At 33.2% G+C, this 18,618-nt stretch overlaps 1 protein-coding gene across 1 annotated transcript in view; it reads left to right on the forward strand.

The window, feature by feature from the left end:
- Positions 1–3,722: 3,722 nt before the first annotated feature.
- Positions 3,723–18,618, forward strand: part of LOC143052455 (basement membrane-specific heparan sulfate proteoglycan core protein-like) — a 48,756-nt gene continuing 33,860 nt past the window's right edge. The window contains exons 1-4 of the mRNA XM_076225498.1: positions 3,723–3,772; positions 4,820–4,849; positions 7,459–7,545; positions 10,626–10,721. Coding sequence (XP_076081613.1) covers positions 3,751–3,772; positions 4,820–4,849; positions 7,459–7,545; positions 10,626–10,721 — 235 coding nt within the window. The 5' untranslated portion in view covers positions 3,723–3,750. The remainder of the gene's footprint in view (positions 3,773–4,819; positions 4,850–7,458; positions 7,546–10,625; positions 10,722–18,618) is intronic.

Here is an 18,618-nt window from a genome sequence, read left to right on the forward strand (position 1 = left end):
CGTGTATATGCCTTTTGCCTTCTTTTCTGACATATTTGTCTTGTTTTATAGTGATAACGAGTATAACGCAATGTTGACTGGTGCAGCCCTTTTTTGGACATTTGTACCTTTTATTTGTGTTTGTTTTCAATATAATGGCATTTTATGCGACTGTCATACAAGTGCAGCTATTACTCAAAGTTTTATCAACCATTTTCTACATAAAGAAATTCCTGTTACAAATCAGGCATATGACAATTGTTTGCCATCCGTTTGATTTGTGTGAGCTTTTGAACTGTCCTTTCAGTTTGGTAATTTACTATTTTACTCTTTGCAATTATGCCTTCTAAAGTTTAAAAAAAACAAGCTGTATTAACGTATAACAAAAATAATCGGTGTTCAATGACTTTATTGCTGTTGTATCTGTGTAAAAAATAAAGTTAATGTTGAATAACTTACAATATGACGATGTGCAAATTCTCTAGACGGATGGTGAGCATGGACAAATACAAATATAATTACAATATAAATACATTTTATTGTCAATTATGACGCCCAATAATTTAAGCATTGCAATTAAGTTAAATTTCAAACAAGTGATCACATATTGATTTATTGACACATAAATTTATCAACAATTAAACAAAATCAAGTCTTTCTGAGCAGAACAATTTCTACAGAAATAATATTTATATATAGTTTTACAATATTATACAGACAGACAAACTACCGGTGATTACACTATATCTATATTTTACAGAGATTTAAATGTTCTCTCTTTATATAAAGTACACAATAATAAACTTATTTTTTTTTAATTATAAAACTACCCTCAGATGACATTAAATATATTAATTTATGAGCCTTTAAAAGTGTTTTTTATTAATAGTTATCAAAGGTACCAGGCTTATATTTTAATAGCCTTATTTAAGTAATGTATACAGTCAGATCTTTTATTTTCTTAAACAGGAAAATGAACAAGAAAATGAATTGCATTCTCAACTTCAGTATTGCATAATCTACATATTCTATCCTCCACTCGAAGCCTGCATATCTGCCTCTTCCAATTTCCAATTTATGTGCACTGACTCTGAACTAAGTGAACAATCCCCTTTAATTTTATTTAAAATAAATAAGAATTTTTGCTTAGGTCATAAACAAAACAGGTAGATGTATGCAACTTTTTAATTTTCATTCCTTTTATCTTTTATTTTTAAATCGAAACAACTGTTCTGTACATTCGTAATTTTACTGGTTTGAGTGTTCTGCAAACCATTTTAGCTATCATTTGTCTTCAATATTACAGAGATATTGAAAGTGACAATATATTCCTTTCAATACTGGAATTTAAACAAAGATAATGGTCTGTTCTAAAGGATTTTTTTCTTATTCCTCGAATATTTAAAATATGTGGAATTTCCCTCTGCTGTACACTATAAAGGATACCAAAAGGGTTTTCAAATTCATTATTCGAAATGAAGTGGCAACGCCATTAGAAAACAAAATAAATAACTACAATGCATTGTGTTTCTTCCAAGTTCGACCAAATTACCCATTGTTAATGCTGTATTATCAATGACTGTCTCAGTGCAGGGATGTTTCAAAACTGTTTTTTTTTTAATTAATCAGCAGATTAGTATGAGACTTTCATAAATTTTCAATTGTACCATGTAATAAATATGACCGTAATTTATACATTTTGATTGTGAATCTCAGAAACCATTTGAGAAAAATCTGGAATTTGAATGTCTAGAATCTTTGTCGTTTCTCTCTTTTGACCAAATAATCATAATACTAAAAGATGTCTGAGTCGCATCGGGCGGAGCTTCGGTCAAATGGGAGGAAATGAAAATTACACTGTACATATCCTTACTACAATGATGTAAGGGTTACAAAAGCAAACCTTGGTGTAAGTCCAACGGTTGGTAAAGAAGTGTGGCTTAATACCATTGATATAATGCCTTATGGATCAGGTATAACCTTATTATTCAACCATATATACATGTTAATTGAATAATTGTAAATCAATTTCGGTTGCTATACCCTGAAAAAAGTCCATGAGATCCTTTTTGTTTTATTTTAGCATTAATTATGTTAATGTCTATATTCATAGGTGAAACTGTATTCGACTGATGCCTCACCATTTATACCACTTGAGCAAACACTGTAGTCTATATATTTGTTTACTTCTTGGCTCATGTCTTCCCAACTTTGGAGCTGTTATGCTTCTAAATCATCTTGCTTTAGTTTAATGTTTAGAATAAATAAACTAAACGTTAAATGCTAGTAAACTAGAAATTATAAAATAAGAACAACATAAAATAATTTAGGACTTTCCAATTTGACTTACTTGACGTAAAAAGTTCATAAACATAAGTGGGGATACCTGCTGATACCTTGGTAATACATGAAGAACTATGTACTGTGGATTCATTTATGGGGTCACACTGAGGTCACTTTGCATACGGAAAATATGTCTGGGAATTGCGTCCTGGAAGGAAGCAATGAAAATAAAGTAAACTTCCTCTGAATATGAACAAATTAAAGAACTTTCTTCATAAAAAAAGTATATGTACATAAGTTTTATAAGAAAACTCTCCGTTGAGTTATAAAAAAAAGGTATCTTATGATTTTAAATTAAATTATCAATATCTGTTTGATTTTCATTTTTTATTAATCCAAAAAGTGGACCGTTTGTACACTTTTCTTTAAAGACAAATAATATACAACCGTTATTGGAAATAGTACTTGTTATACAATAGAGAGACTATAATACACTGGCAGCGTTATCAACGAAGTGGTAGGAAAACATTTAGTATGATGTGGTGTGTTTAAATATTCACTAAATATTCTATGTAAGTGGTCAAGTGTTTTATCGGAATTATTATTGTTAAATCTTCATTTAAGACAGATAATTATTAAGAATGTCTATTACAAATTGACTACTAGAATAAGGAAGTAGCATAGGGTTCAACTAGGGTTTATCTTTCTTATCTGACATATTATACCTGTGTAAGACAGATATTGAAACAAACTGCAAAATGATCCTGATTATTTTAACTGGTAATGTATAGATTTTTATCTTATCCTGCCCCCGTTTTAAAAAAGTGGGGGTATACTGTTTTACCTCTGTCTGTCCATCCGTCAGTTCATCCATTCATCAATCCATCTATCCGTCATTTCCATTAATATTTGTGTCGTATTTTCTCAGAAAATTACTTGACAAGGATATCTTTAAATTTGGTTTCAGGGTTTATTTAAGTTAGTTATACCGTGTGATGCGTTTTCAGATTCATCACTCAATAACGTCCTTTTTACCGAACACTTGTATTATTTTACAAATGATATCCTACAGTAGTTGAAAATTTTCGTTACATTTTTTTTTTCAGGAACTACTTGACTATAATTTCTAAAATTAGGTTTCAGGGTTTATATAAGTCAGTTGTACCGTGTGATTTTCAATTTTATCACTCAGCATCTTTCTGTTTACCGAAATATCTCGGCGGGGGTATCATTGGTGAGCAGTAACTCACAGTTTTACTGGTTTATTCATGCTTCAAATGTGTATCAAATCATAGGGATAGCATTAAACAGTGTGTATCACAACATATTAATTCTTGTTAAATCTTCATTTAAGACAGATAATTATTAAGAATGTCTATTACAAATTGACTACTAGAATATGGAAGTAGCATAGGGTTCAACTAGGGTTTATCTTTCTTATCTGACATATTATACCTGTGTAAGACAGATATTGAAACAAACTGCAAAATGATCCTGATTATTTTAACTGGTAATGTATAGATTTTTATCTTATCCTGCCCCCGTTTTAAAAAAGTGGGGGTATACTGTTTTACCTCTGTCTGTCCATCCGTCAGTTCATCCATTCATCAATCCATCTATCCGTCATTTCCGTTAATATTTGTGTCGTATTTTCTCAGAAAATTACTTGACAAGGATATCTTTAAATTTGGTTTCAGGATTTATTTAAGTTAGTTATACCGTGTGATGCGTTTTCAGATTCATCACTCAACAACGTCCTTTTTACCGAACACTTGTATTATTTTACAAATGATATCCTACAGTAGTTGAAAATTTTCGTTACATTTTTTTTCAGGAACTACTTGACTATAATTTCTAAAATTAGGTTTCAGGGTTTATATAAGTCAGTTGTACCGTGGGATTTTCAATTTTATCACTCAACATCTTTCTGTTTACCGAAATATCTCGGCGGGGGTATCATTGGTGAGCAGTAACTCACAGTTTTACTGGTTTATTCATGCTTCAAATGTGTATCAAATCATAGGGATAGCATTAAACAGTGTGTATCACAACATATTAATTAGTTATTCAATCATGCGTTCATATGCAGTTTTGTATCTCTATTCTACGAACATAGTTGTTTAGATATATTTTATTTTGTTTTGTCCATCGTTGTGTTTATGATTTATATCTGAATATTAAGATATTTTAGCCTCGGAGAGAATAAGAGCTTCACATGCGGACACTTGTTGGTGTGGTTGTAACGGTGCAACAAAACCTTTCGAAATGTTTAGTCTTCAATGCTTGTAAACCTTGTACTAAATTTGACTTTCGTTAAAACTTTGTTTCGAGAGTCGTTGATTATTTTTTTAATGACGACACACGCGTGCGCCGTATTAAATCATTATCCTGGTGTTTGCAGACATATTTACTGATAGCTCACATTTTGATTAGTTTACCAAGAAACTATTTAACAGTATTTAGATGTCTTGTAATAGGCCCTTGTTCATGGTTTTGGATTATCAAACTCGTTTGAATTTAAACAGGTTGAGGAAATAAAAATATTTACATATTTTAGGAATATGTATGCTGTTAAGCAGTACAGTAGGTAAGTATTTGACAATGCAGATAAAGATCAAATGGTTGCAAGGTCATCAAATGTGTAGCTACTTATACCTAAATATTAACCCATATTAAATTAAATCGCTATTCATATTAGGTTTAAATGAAATAAACTGTTGTCTGCAATATGTTTTTGATATCGAATCTATTTATGACTTTTGAATAGAGGTATACTACAGTTACTTTTTTTATATATCAATCTAGGTCTCGATGTTTCTCGAAAAAAATTTGAACTGTCTTGGATTAAAAACTATACGGACGTGTCCCCTAGTCTAAATGACAAATGCTTAGAAACATACATTAAACGTCATCTACTGATATAATGACTATTCTTGATAAATTACAAAGCAATCATAGGTCTCTTGACAGAACAACAATCAACGAAGTCAACATCAATTGAATGTGTTACACTTGATTATATTCTATCAAAACTAGTATATAAAACCAAAGGTTTTGTTCAATGTATGTCAAATACCAATGAGAAATTACATAATATCAAATTGTTTTAGATTTTTAATAAATCCGATGTTTAAGACGTTATATCTCCATATTTTGATAACATTAAAGCACATATAATATATCGTATACGCATACATTATATGCGAGTAACTTCAGACCTCAGTTTGGGACATATTACTCCTTTATCATGAGACTGTGAAACCTCAAAGTTTTGATATGGTCATTTTAGTAAAATGGACTTAAACATCGGAAAAGAACGAACAGTTATCAATTTGTTTAAAAGGACCTAGATATTGTTCACTGTCGACAAATTGGAAAGAGTTTCGTCTGGTCATTACAATATTCAATGCTGCTGAGTTCGAAAGCTTCACTTAATTTTGATCCGAAAACTGAAATCCACGAATCAAAAAACCTATTGAAATGAAATCTTTGCTGAATCCACAAACATAGATGTTCAAAATAAAAGACTGTTATCGTGTTTACAGTCACAGTATATATTTTACAAAAACAAACAAATGAATTGTGGTTAAATCATTTCTACATAAGTAGTCCAAAAAAATTGAAATTAAAGACCAGAATTGTGACCTATCGCAATAAAAAATTGCAAACTATGACTAATCAAGTAATATTTGATCACATCTTAATTTATTTGTTTGCTTAAACTTCTGGCATTATTCGAAACACAACAACAACTTGTAAAGATAATATACGCTTTATACGCTTGCTATTAGCTATATATTTGTACTATATCGTTATTTATTGAAAACAAAACTAATAAAGTCGCCGACTTATATTATTTTTATTTCATCAAAACTTTATTATGTTTACTTAGTGATTTTGAATTTAACTGTTTTGAATTCTTTTCCAAAAGCTGTTATTACTGCCAAGAAGATTATTCGAAAAAAAAATGTATTTACAAAATGTCATTTTAGGTAAAATATGTTATTTAAAACATGTGTATTACACAAGTGAGTTTTTCAGCACCTGGATCAATTTTATATTCACTTGTTTTTTAATCAATGATACTTATAACATAACTTACAAACGCTTCAGTAATTTGTCTCTTTTAGCAATATCATTGGCCAAATTATAACTCATATCATTCCCCTCCTTTAGTTCACCTTTCCCAAAACTAAATATATTCAGTGTTAGTTATTTGTGTATGTTAGGTAAACACCGGTATTTTGTCTGTTCAATCTTTTGTTTTTTTCTTAACATTTATGTCTAAGACCTGCTCCTTTTTTCGTTTAAAAACATAAACACATTTGGCTAAACTTCTTTACATAAGCAGGATCTAGATTTGTATAACATTTTGTTAGGAAATAATAAATTTTTGTCAAAATTTCAGGAATTTAGAAAAAAACAGGATTTCTTATATTTATTTAATTTTAAATAAATCATGGAAATATAATTTTAAATAAACCATCGTTGAATTTTTCATGGTTTTTCATGAAAAATTGTACAATATATATTTTATCAATTCAATTAAAAAGATTGCAATAATTACAAACTTTGAAATAAAAATAAAACTTAATCAATTTCATAAGGCTTCATGATTTAAAGATTTTGTAATAATGAATCGCGTCAAAGAAAAACTACACGACAGAAAGGACAAAAAATGACTGAGTAGAAAAATTCTTCTTAGATCAAGTTTGCCTGAGGTAGTCAGAACATAAGTTAGTGTATAACTTCTAAATTTCTCAACGGACATTTAAAGGAAGGTATCTTATAAATCATGTATATACCGAAGCAATGACAACTTTGATGACAACGACGGGGATTTAAAGTTTTCCAGTAGTGGTCCCGATTTATACAATGCTTTGTCAATTGCTGAAAAGGCTACCGCCACATAAGAATTTTAATTAAGATCTGGAAGAAAATAATGTATAGAATGCTTTAACTATCATATTATATTTTTTTCTCAGTTATGTGTAATTTTTAATTTATTACACGACATGACGTGATATGATTTTCAAGTCGAAGTGCTCTGCAAATTAATTTTCTTTTAATAATGCTCGGAAATTAGCAATATTTGCCTGACATTATTGTTGTTACATATAATTACTTTTTATGGTAAAACATTGTAATGCATTAAGTACGTCGACATGGGCTGTTATATATTCAGTTTAATTGCAGATGTAAGTCAAGCATGTGGTTGCTCAACTATTTACGTTCACGGTGTTGGCACAGTTTGTCCCTGTGATGGAACAATTGGGGGCGGAAGTAAGTAGGTTTTTTTAAATTGTATACTTACACAATAAAATGATATACCAATAGTAAAAATATATCTGCTTAAATAATACTAGAACACACCCGCGAAATCGCGGGCATTCAGAGCGTGGTTGAAAGTATGTAAAGTGTTGTAGGAAGAATTTTGTAAAATATTTAATGACTTGAGAATTTTAGGAAAAGTATCAAAAGTCATAGGTACTTGGGGACAGGAAAAAGTATTTTGTGTCCCTCCTCCTATTTCCAAAATTCCCAATTTTTGGTTTTCTATTTATTTCATTATGAACATACATTTAGTATATTATGAACATTCAAGGCAGGAACCTGTAATTCTGTGGTTGTCGTTTGTTTATGTGTTATATATTTGTTTTTGTACACAAATAAGGCCGTTAGTTTTCTCATAAGGCTGAGTCATTTGAATTGTTTTACATTGTCATTTCGTGGCCTTTTATATCTGACTATGGGTATTGACTTTGCTCATTGTTGAAGGCCGTAAGGTGACCTAAAGTTGTCAATTTCGGTGTCATTTTGGTCTCTTATGGAGAGCTGTCTCATTGGCAATCATACCACATCTTTTTTTTTTTGTAATCAGTGAATTTATGTAAAGGATTTAAAGACTGGAGAATTTCAGAAAAAGGTATCAAAAGTCATAGGTACTTTGGGACAGGACAATTGTTTTTCTGGCCCGGCTCCTCCATTTCCTCCCAAAAAATGTTCTCTATTAATTACCCAAATTGAGGTCTTCTCGTTTAATAGTATACATAACACATGGATAATTTTAGCGCTTAACTGTATATTATGAACATTCATAAAGGGGGTGGTGGTGTCGTAGGGTTCCTGATCCCGATATCCCGGTCTTACATGTACAAACATGAAATCCCGAGGTCCCGAATTTAATAAGAATTAAATATCCCGTCATCCCGAAATTCCGATCTTAAAAGCACCCGATCCCGACGTCCCGAAAAGGTCCTGCCCCCCTCTCATTCATTACTATAAAGTGTATTTTGTTTTTACTTTTAATTCTCAGTTTAATAATCGATCCACGGCGGTTATTGATATATTATACAGACCATCCGATCCCGACGTCCCGAAAAGGTCCTTCCTCACTCTCATTCATTACTATAAAGTGTATTTTGTTTTTACTTTTAATTCTCAGTTTAATAATCGATCCACGGCGGTCATTGATATATCATACAGACCATCTCTATCTAATAAACTCTGTGACCGCCGTGGATAGTTAACTTGAAAATGATATCAGACAGAAAATACTCTTTATTCGTAGTATATGTACTATGTTCAAGGTATACAGAAAAACGCAAACCGGAAGTCTAATATGACTTAAAATTTCGTCCAATGACGGAAACATATCCGGATGCCTTTTTTCTCGTTTTTCTCCCAAAATAACTCAATCTGAATAACCATATGAATGGATGACAAATATGACTATCCACTGTACCGATAGGACATAGATGCATGATGATTGATTTATTGTGGAAGGAAGAGAAGCGACACCCAAAATGAGGTCTTCTCGTTTAATAGTATAGATAATACCAGTTTTACACAAAAAAATGTACATGAAACTAATTGTTTTGAAACGAATGTGTCGCAATTCGTATTAACAAAAAAAAAGAATTACTACTGTACGCCAAATGAAGAAAAGTGGATAAAATTGTAACAAATTGAGGCAGCTTGATACTCTTCTCCTTCAAGTTTCAATTAATGACATTTGTCAATAGTTGGGATCACTTTTCTAGCATTTTAGTCATTTTTGCAAATATATTGTATAAACATAGAAGTGTTGTTTAGTTTGTATTTGCTTTAACTCATCAATTGTTTTATTGATCTTTTAATTTATCACTATAATACGGATGTTCAGTGCTTGTTAAACACGGACTTTGTACGGTGGGTAGCATGTTTGAAGATTGACTCAGAGCCTGAGTAGGATTTTATAATCTAAATTTGAAAAAGAAATATCAACGTTTATATAAATATCTTTTTGGACAGGAGTTAATCATTACACAATATTGACTGATGTACGATTGTTCTGATATGTTTACCAATTATGTTTTTTTCAGTTTTTTTTACATTTCGTTCTCAATGTAATGGCTTTTTACAAGACTGTCATACAAGTGAGAGGTTTTGCTAGCTATTACACCAGGTTTAGTTCATCATTTTTTGCATACGAAAATTCATGTACCGAGTCAGGAATATGACAGTTGTTATTCATTCGTTTGATATGTTCGAAATTTTGATTTTGAAATTTGCTATAGACTTTTCGTTAAGAGGTTTTCTTCGGAGTTAGGTAGTTTTGTTAGTTTTCTTCATATTTTGTATAACAGGCCAAAATTCAAACTCTGATTATAACCACAAACTGTATGAAACTCATATAATGGAAATGCATTTTTCAAATATGACAACCTTATAGTTACATTTAAAAATGCTTTTTGAACAGACAATCTACATTCCCATTCGAACCAGCCAAGTGTCTGTTCGTATGACAGAGACGCTAGCATATATCATAACTTCACGTTTCAGTTTGTTACATCTAGAAATTTACAGTCAGGGTCAGTTTATTACAAAATTTTACAACAAGGGAAATCTTCCAGCTTTGCAGCGGTGAAAGTTATTTGAAGTATCAACATTTCAGCCCAGTCTTCATATGGATAATTGTTCTCCAAGCTATTGAAACGATATCCGTTATTCCTTATCAAAATTTATTTGACATTGGAATATTTTTTCCAAGGATGCCTTTTAGTGTAGTTAAAGTAATCCCATCAAAATAAAACGGAGAGATAATGATTTCATTTCTAGTAGTTTATAAGAGCGTGTTCGTATGGAATTAGTTCTAAATAGACTCGCGATAGATAACGAAAAAAAAATATTGATACACCAGAGGTATTCATTCGTCTACAAAAGACTACAATGAAGTTCAAATAAAAAAAGATATAAAAAAATGTCCACATAAAATATTTGTCTGGCATTATTGTTGCTACATATAATTACTTATCATGGTAAAACATTTTAATACATTTAGCACTTCGACATGGTCTGTTATATATTCAGTTTAATTGCAGATGCAACACCTAAACCATGTGGTTGCTCAACTATTTACGTTCACGGTGAAGGCACAGTTTGCCCCTGCACTGATATTCCAGCAAATGGGGACAGATGTAAGTATGCTTTTAAAATGGGTTTGATCGTCTCGCGTGTGGGAAGTAGTTAGATCAAAATAATTTCATGATAGATACTAAGAAAAACGTTTGGTACACAAGACGTTTTCGTCTATAATAGACTACAATGAAGCTGGAATAAAAAAAAAGCTGTAAAACATGTTCACATAAAATACGATGTTGGACCAAAATTCCTGCAGGTTCCGCCAAATTCGAACCTTAGCCGGGTCAAACCAAATACTTAAAAAGCAAGTAACTGTTGTGTTTTTGCTTATCATGCTACATTAAGAACGTAGTTTAAAGACTCGTCGTCTCGTAGTCAGCATACTGTACTTAGCTAGTGCATGCAATCCAGTAGGAAACTAGAACTTGGAGTGTTCTGAAGCTAAACATGTCACGACATGATAAAGGATTCCTGCGATTTTACACCGAAAATCTAATATAGCTATAGTAGAGTATGATAATAGTGTTTGAGGTGATTATTCCAAGCACAAGTATAATATAAGGTTCTTGAAAATATTTAAATAGAAGCTGCTAAAATAATAACTGAACTCCGGCGTAATTCCTCGAGACAAAAACTGTATATCGTATTAGGATTAGAAACTCTGGAACATAGAAGGAATAAATATAAGCTTATTATGTTTCATAAAATGTTGAATGGGATGACCCCTGCATACTTTAAGAGATAGCCAGTCATACTTTCCTAATCAAACTCCTTATACTTTGAGTGATGAAAATTATACTTGTCACCCTCCTTTTGCTAATACTAGCTCTTACTTTAATAATTTCATTTATCTCACTATAAGACTATGAAATAGTTTTCCCCATAAGCATACAAAAATCCCAAACTTGGTGTATAATCAAAAGTGGACTAATATAAAAAAAAAGAAGATGTGGTATGATTGCCAATGAGACAACTGCCTACAAGAGACCAAAATGACACAGACATTAACAACTATAGGTCACCGTACGGCCTTCAACAATGAGCAAAGCCCATACCGCATAGTCAGGTTTTATAGGACGGATAAAGTATTTAAACCTTTTAGTTATGGGATAAGGAAACATGATAGAAGTCATTATCAATTCAGAAATAATCTAATTTATTTAATCAGTTCTTATCAGAATACACTAGTGTTGTTCCAAACTGTAACCACCCTGTTGAGGATAATCCGCATTTCGATTTTGTTTGCCCTTAGTACAATGACGTTAGACCGATTTTACTTGATTATATTCACTAAATTGTTATCGTTTATATAAATATACAATGTTGATTTTCATTGCTTTTGAATCATATATTAGATAAAATTATAGCGTTTGGTGTGTCCTTAAACAAAGAAGTGCCAAACTTTGAGAAAACACATAATTATCAAGTTGAAATGTATTAACAGACATATATTTTTTTTACTGATTTCTTTTTTGTATAAAATTAATAAAAGTTAACAATTTTAAGGTGATCTCCAACTAATATTTTTTCTCAGTTTCTTTTTTTTTTTTTTTTTTTTCTTTTGCTTAAATAACCAGGTCTAATCTGTATGTTTCATCAAAGAAAACGTCATTAAGAGTTTTTACTCTAACTGACCATTGAGTTAATGAAGAATAGTTCCTGTATTTTTCAGCTTTAATTGTTTATACGTCCAGGGAAATTTGAGCAGCTGCTAATTGTAATGTTTAAGAAATGGAGAAGCTACATTTTTTTTGTATTTGTATGGATTTCAATAATGACTGCTTTGTGAACAAAATGACAAATCAGGCACCATGCTTACAATTTTGCACGTCATACGCATTTTTGTCTAGGAGTTATATAAATCAAAATGGTAAAATTTCAAATAAATTACCAAGCTGCAGAGCGTTCAGACCCATAATCCGAGAAGGTTTTTGTCAAATACAGTCAGAGTGAACTGCTATTCATTTCTATTGACAATGTTTCTTTTCGGATACCCAACAGAACACAACATAATATACAATTAATAAAGGAACTATCTAGACGCACACTTTAAGTTTTTTTGTGCGCCAGAGTTTTACAGTATAAGTATTTTTCTAGTATGGCTTTATCATATTCCACTGTTGTAGTCATATCTTAACCAGTATGACATTCAAAATTGCAAATACTGAAGTGAAATCATTTGGGTTTAAATACGCGAGACAACTGTGTTTATGTATTTTTCATAGTTTAACTGTGTCAAGTTGTGTTGTCAACGTATATTTGTTCCGCCTAACAGAAGTTCTAATGGAAACTTTTTTTATAAACATTGTCATAATACCTGTCCAAATATTCTGTACTATTTATTCCGTCAAAAACATATACTGTAATATTTATTCCTGTGGAAATAATATTCCAGAATATTTTTTCCTTTTGGAACTTATGTTTTGAAGGAACTTCTACTCCGTGACAGTGTTAGCCATCTTGAAAATTGGATTTGCTACAAACTCAAAACTTGTATATGGCTATTTTTTTAGGAAGGTGAACGTATACTTTGTAGAAGCATAATCTAAAATTCTATTTCTAGTTTCTAGAAACTGTTCACATATGCCTAGAGGAATATGAGAGGATTAAGATATAACTCCTGCCGCATTTTTGACCATGTCCGAAGTCGGGAGCCTTTGGCCTTTGTTAATCTTTTATGTTTCCTATCCCCATTTTCTTTATATGCTTTAAAGTTTGATGTGACGTTCATTTTAATTGAACTACTGTACATTCTGTTCAGGGGCCAGCTTTTCTTGTTGTGTTGAAGACCCGTTTGTTGCCATCGGCTTCTTTCTTCTTTTTGGTCGAGTTGTTGTCTCTATTACAAATTTTCTATTTCCACATTCCCAATCTTCAAAAATGTTCGGTTTAAATGAAAGTTAAAGCCTTTATTTCTTCAGAAGTACCATGTGCTGACAGTTGTGGAAGAGATTTATATATAGATAATGCAAATGTTTCAAATATGTAACATTAGAGTTAATTTCATGTATATGGATAGTCGGTTTTTCAACTTTCAAAATCCATACAGAAGTTATATGCATAACAATAAACTGAACTCAATGCAAACAAATTAAAAAAAATACTTAGATAGAGAGCTCAATCTTGTGATATACTTTGTAAAACTGATAACATGTAACTTGATTATCATTGCCTGTTTAGCCACAGTCCCACTAGACCACGATCGCACCATTCAGATCGTGGTGAGGTCGCGGTAGGAGCGACATAAAAATGTAAAATGTCGTTGCTTTCACGATGCTACTACGTCCTCATTACGCTCATACAACGATCCCGCTACGATTATACCACGTTCTCATTGCGCTTATTCTGCGACCTCACTACGCTCATCACGTTCTCACTACTACCATACCACGAGTTATTCAATTGCAACACGATCTTACCACGCTTCTACTGCGATTATAGCAAGTTCTTACTACGATTATACTACGTTAATACCGCGATCTTACTACGTTTTCAGCAATAACGTCAACATCGTGTTCCATATCAATACAGTTCCATTCCTTCTATTTCTGATTCATTCGTAGATTTTTCGGAAACAAGGATTTGATTTACTAAACAAATCTTTGTCGGAAACAGTACAGTCATGCCACCAAAATCTACTGGGCTTGGTGGTAGGATTGATGTAGAGACAGAGGGAACTCTAATAGTTACGAATCCTGATCCAGGTGAGATGTCGGACCGACCAACCCAACCTAAATTACAACCTATTGCTGATCCATCAAGCTCAAATGACGATTTTTTTAGTGAACGATAGCAGAGACGACAAAGATGTATGAAGCATGGTTGAGCCGTTAGAGAAAATGGACAAGAAGTCCAAATTACATACAGACACACAAAACTTGGAGAGATTTAATATGTTTTATGAGAAAATGACAATGAGAATGATGGTCGTAGTATGAACGTAATGAAGAGCGCAATGAGGGCGATAAGGTCGTGGTAGGATCGTACAATGTTCTTGAACAGCGCGGTCTAAACGTGGTATAGTCGTAGTGAAAGCGTAGGTGGGTCACGGTGAGATCGTGATGGTCGTAGTGAGGTCGTAATAACGTCGCTTTGAGATCGTAGCGCAGTCTCTCCGAAAAGAATCGCGCTTTCGTTACGCTCTCGCTACAATGGTACAACGACCTTTGTGATCTTACCACGAACTTAGAACGAGAGCCCGTTAGAAGTCCAAATTACATGCATACACACAAAACTGGAGAGAATATATGAATGATGGTCGTAGTATGAACGTAGTCAGGTCGTAAGAAGAGCGTGATGAGGACGGCAAGGACGTACTGGAATCATACTCTGGTCGTGAACAGCGTGGTATGACCATAGCGGAAGCGTAGACGGGTCGCGATGAGAACGTGATGGTTGTAGTGAGGTCGTAATAACGTCGATGTGAGATCGTAGCGCAGTCTCTCGGAATGGAATCACACTTTCGCTACGCTCTCGCTACGATGTTACGGCGAACTTTGCGATCTTACTACGACTTTAGTGCGCTCGCACTACGCTTCTACTACGACCTGATTTCGCCACGACCGCACCACGATTGTTTTGAACATGTTCAAAGTAGATTACGCTCATCACGATCTTGAAGACCTCACCAAGACCGTGATACGACCTTACTGCGATCTACACGATTATACTACGATCATCAAAACTTGCATTTTTTTCACAGATCGTAGTGCGATCGTTGCCTTGTGAGACTGCGGTATTACCAAAGGCATCGGGATCCTGAAAACAATGTGCAAATTACTTCTTTTGAAGTAAAACGCAGAGGAAGTAAAACTGTTTTTTTTTTTAATAAATGTCGAATGTGTCTTTAAGCCGCGGAGGCAACTTCCACATACAAATACAGTTAAGAGGTAAGACCGTTTTTTGATTATAAGCATTGTGTATAAGTTTTATATCATTTTGTTGAGGCAAACTGAAGTTAAATAAAGGAAACGACAGATTCTTCCATTTTCCATTTAAAGGCTACAAGTTGAAGGCCGTACTTTGAACTATAATATTTTATCTAACCCTGTCTGGGCGAAGAAGTATTTTGTAAGAGTTACCCCCCCCCCCCCCCCCCCCCGAACACTATTTTCCCTTTTAATGCATCTCATTCGTAACCGCAAAAGAAAACAACAAATTTATTTTATAAAATTGCTCGTTATGTCGGTCGTATAATTGGTCCTACTAGAGCTATCTTACAATTTGACAAAAGGTACGTACAGGTATGCTTGACGAATCATACGTAATTCTCGTTTAAGGGATCCTTTTTTTTTGACATATTCAAATAATCGTCATGGAACTTCAATGGAATTTCACCTTTATGTTAGCCTATAAAGGACAATTACCCTACATGCAACGGCACTTATTTAATAATATTTTTCGTGATATATAGGATTTCGAGTAAAAATATTATACCACCAGGTGAAAGGAGATACTTCCATAAAATATCCTAAATATAGGGACGTCAGAAGAAGAAAAAATACTCCTCAAAACAAAACAAAACGTGCTCCCTTTACGTTCGTTCGTACCTTTCGTCAAAATGTAAGAAAGCTCTACTTTGACCAAAGTGTTATGAACATTCCATATGGGAGTTATTTCCCATAAAGGATTTGATATAAGTGATATTCATTTCTGTCTTGTAAGCCATAAGTTTTGTGACCTAGGATCTTTTGACTTGAGGTTCTTGATTAAAAAAAAAGGTCAAGGTCAGAGGTCATGGTCATATTTTAAATCTTGATTTTAGCTTATAATTGTTTGCAATTCTTTTCAAAAGATGGTCGAAAGATACAAAAGGGCAGTCAAACTCAAAATCGAAAATAAACTGACAACGCCATGGCTACAAATGAAAACAAAACAAATAGACAAACAATAAAACACGTGACACAACATAGAAAACTAAAGAATAAGCAACACGAACCCCACCAAAAAACTAGGAGTGACCTTAGGTGCTCCTTTTCTGGCACCCGTCGTGTTGTTTATGTTATAATAAATCCAATAAATAGTCTAATTCGGTCGGTCACATTCATGAAAGGGAAGGGGATTGTAGTTACGACGTAAGGAACAAATCCGATATCATTTGTGATACGGTTATACCATAACGGTCAACCAACTCGTGATGGCGTCCGTAAAATTTACGAAGGGATAATTTCAACTTCATGAACATTTGGAATTTTTGGTGTAAAAGCTTCCTTGTGAGTAGCAACCATCTATCAAGAAAATCATGATAGGAAATGCAAGCACGGGAATATCGTATTCAAAAGCCGTATAAAGCTTGGTTCACACTGCCGATCAGATCACCTCGATGAACCCGATTGTCCAAATTTCCACGACCAAGCCCAAACAAATTCTTGATCGGGCCTGTTTACGACTTCTACCCGACCGCAACCCGACTGTACACGACCTTAACTCGACATTTCACGACAACATCAGGACTCCATCCCGACAACAAAATGAATACTTATTCGATAATTCCGATCAATTCACGATCTTTACACGATCTTTACTCGACTAGCTAGACCAAATCAACTTTTTCACGATCTCAGTCTGAACTCGACCAGACCAGATCGACCTGATCGTATATGGGTCGTAGGGATAATCGGAAATTGGTCGGGTGTACACAGTTGCAGTGTAAAAACGTCCGAACTTTTATTCACCGCCACTTCAGAGTGGGTATTACATGTATATGTTACCCTTGTCCGTCCATACGTTTGTGCGTACGTCCCAACAAAATTAGTTTCCGCTCACTAATTTTATTTTTGCCTTAACCAAATTTTATGAAACGCCGTATACACAATGCTTATCACCATAAAACACAGTTCAAATGCATATTAGGGTGGCCGTTCTTGAGTAATGACCCTTAATAATGTTATATATGCTAGCTGGGATATTATCAGTGTTCCAATGGACACATTTGGCGTATATTTGGTTATATTCATTAGAAGGCCCGAGTAAAATCATACAGTTTAAATATCTATATTGAAATAAAGCAATTGGATTTGTGGGCAAGGTGGTAAGAGCTTCGAGAGACAGGTTAATAGCTGTAACGGAGCTTGGATAGTTGAAAAGAAGACGAACAAGAAGGTGAAGACAGCAACGGGCGCCGAAAAATTTAGGTGAGGCAGTGGCTGACACGCCGACCACATGTGGGCAGTATGAGAGAATTGCACTAACTTAACAAAGAGGAACACAATGCTTATAAAAACTTCCTCATAGTGGACACTGATATGTAATGGTAGTTGTATTGTTCTTTTTTGGAAATGACACCACAAAATGAAATTTGTCACTGGATTAGTACTTATGTTAGATAACAATATACATAAACTTTACCAACGTTTTTCCTTGCATTCTTACATATAAAGCATATTGTTAGTGTAATATAGGTGTATAAGAAAGTAATCAGTATTTTTCATCGATTTAATATCCAGTAGTTGAATGGTTAAAGATACTTATTTTCTTTTTGCTGTATGGCAACAACCTGCATGTATTTGCTTAAAAATATTGCAAAAAAGAGAGCAACCATGTTATATATTTCCCCAAAATTTGGGCCAAAGTAGAATTTCAATCCCATGGAGTGATACCTTTTCTGAAACTGTTTACAACTTTACATATATCTATCAAGAGATCAAGAGTGCATTTCTTTCTAACCAACGTTTAGTAAACGTTGTGTGCCATGTGTTATAGTTTGTTTAACGTTACAGTAGTAGAAACAAATGCATCGTTTAATCAGAGTTTGCTGACCCTTTTTGAACTGTCAAAAACGCATGCAAATTTGTTGTTATTTGAACTTATTACGCGAGGAAATAGCCTCCGTTGAAGCAGTTATAGACACAGAGGACATCGCTCCTCTATGCATATTTAATTTTATTGACAGTTTTTCATTTTAATCAGATGAATGTATGAAGATAGTGATGATAAAGCCGTTTTAAAAAAAGA

Source organism: Mytilus galloprovincialis, chromosome 11 (genome assembly GCF_965363235.1).
Source record: "Mytilus galloprovincialis chromosome 11, xbMytGall1.hap1.1, whole genome shotgun sequence".
NCBI lineage: Eukaryota > Metazoa > Mollusca > Bivalvia > Mytilida > Mytilidae > Mytilus > Mytilus galloprovincialis.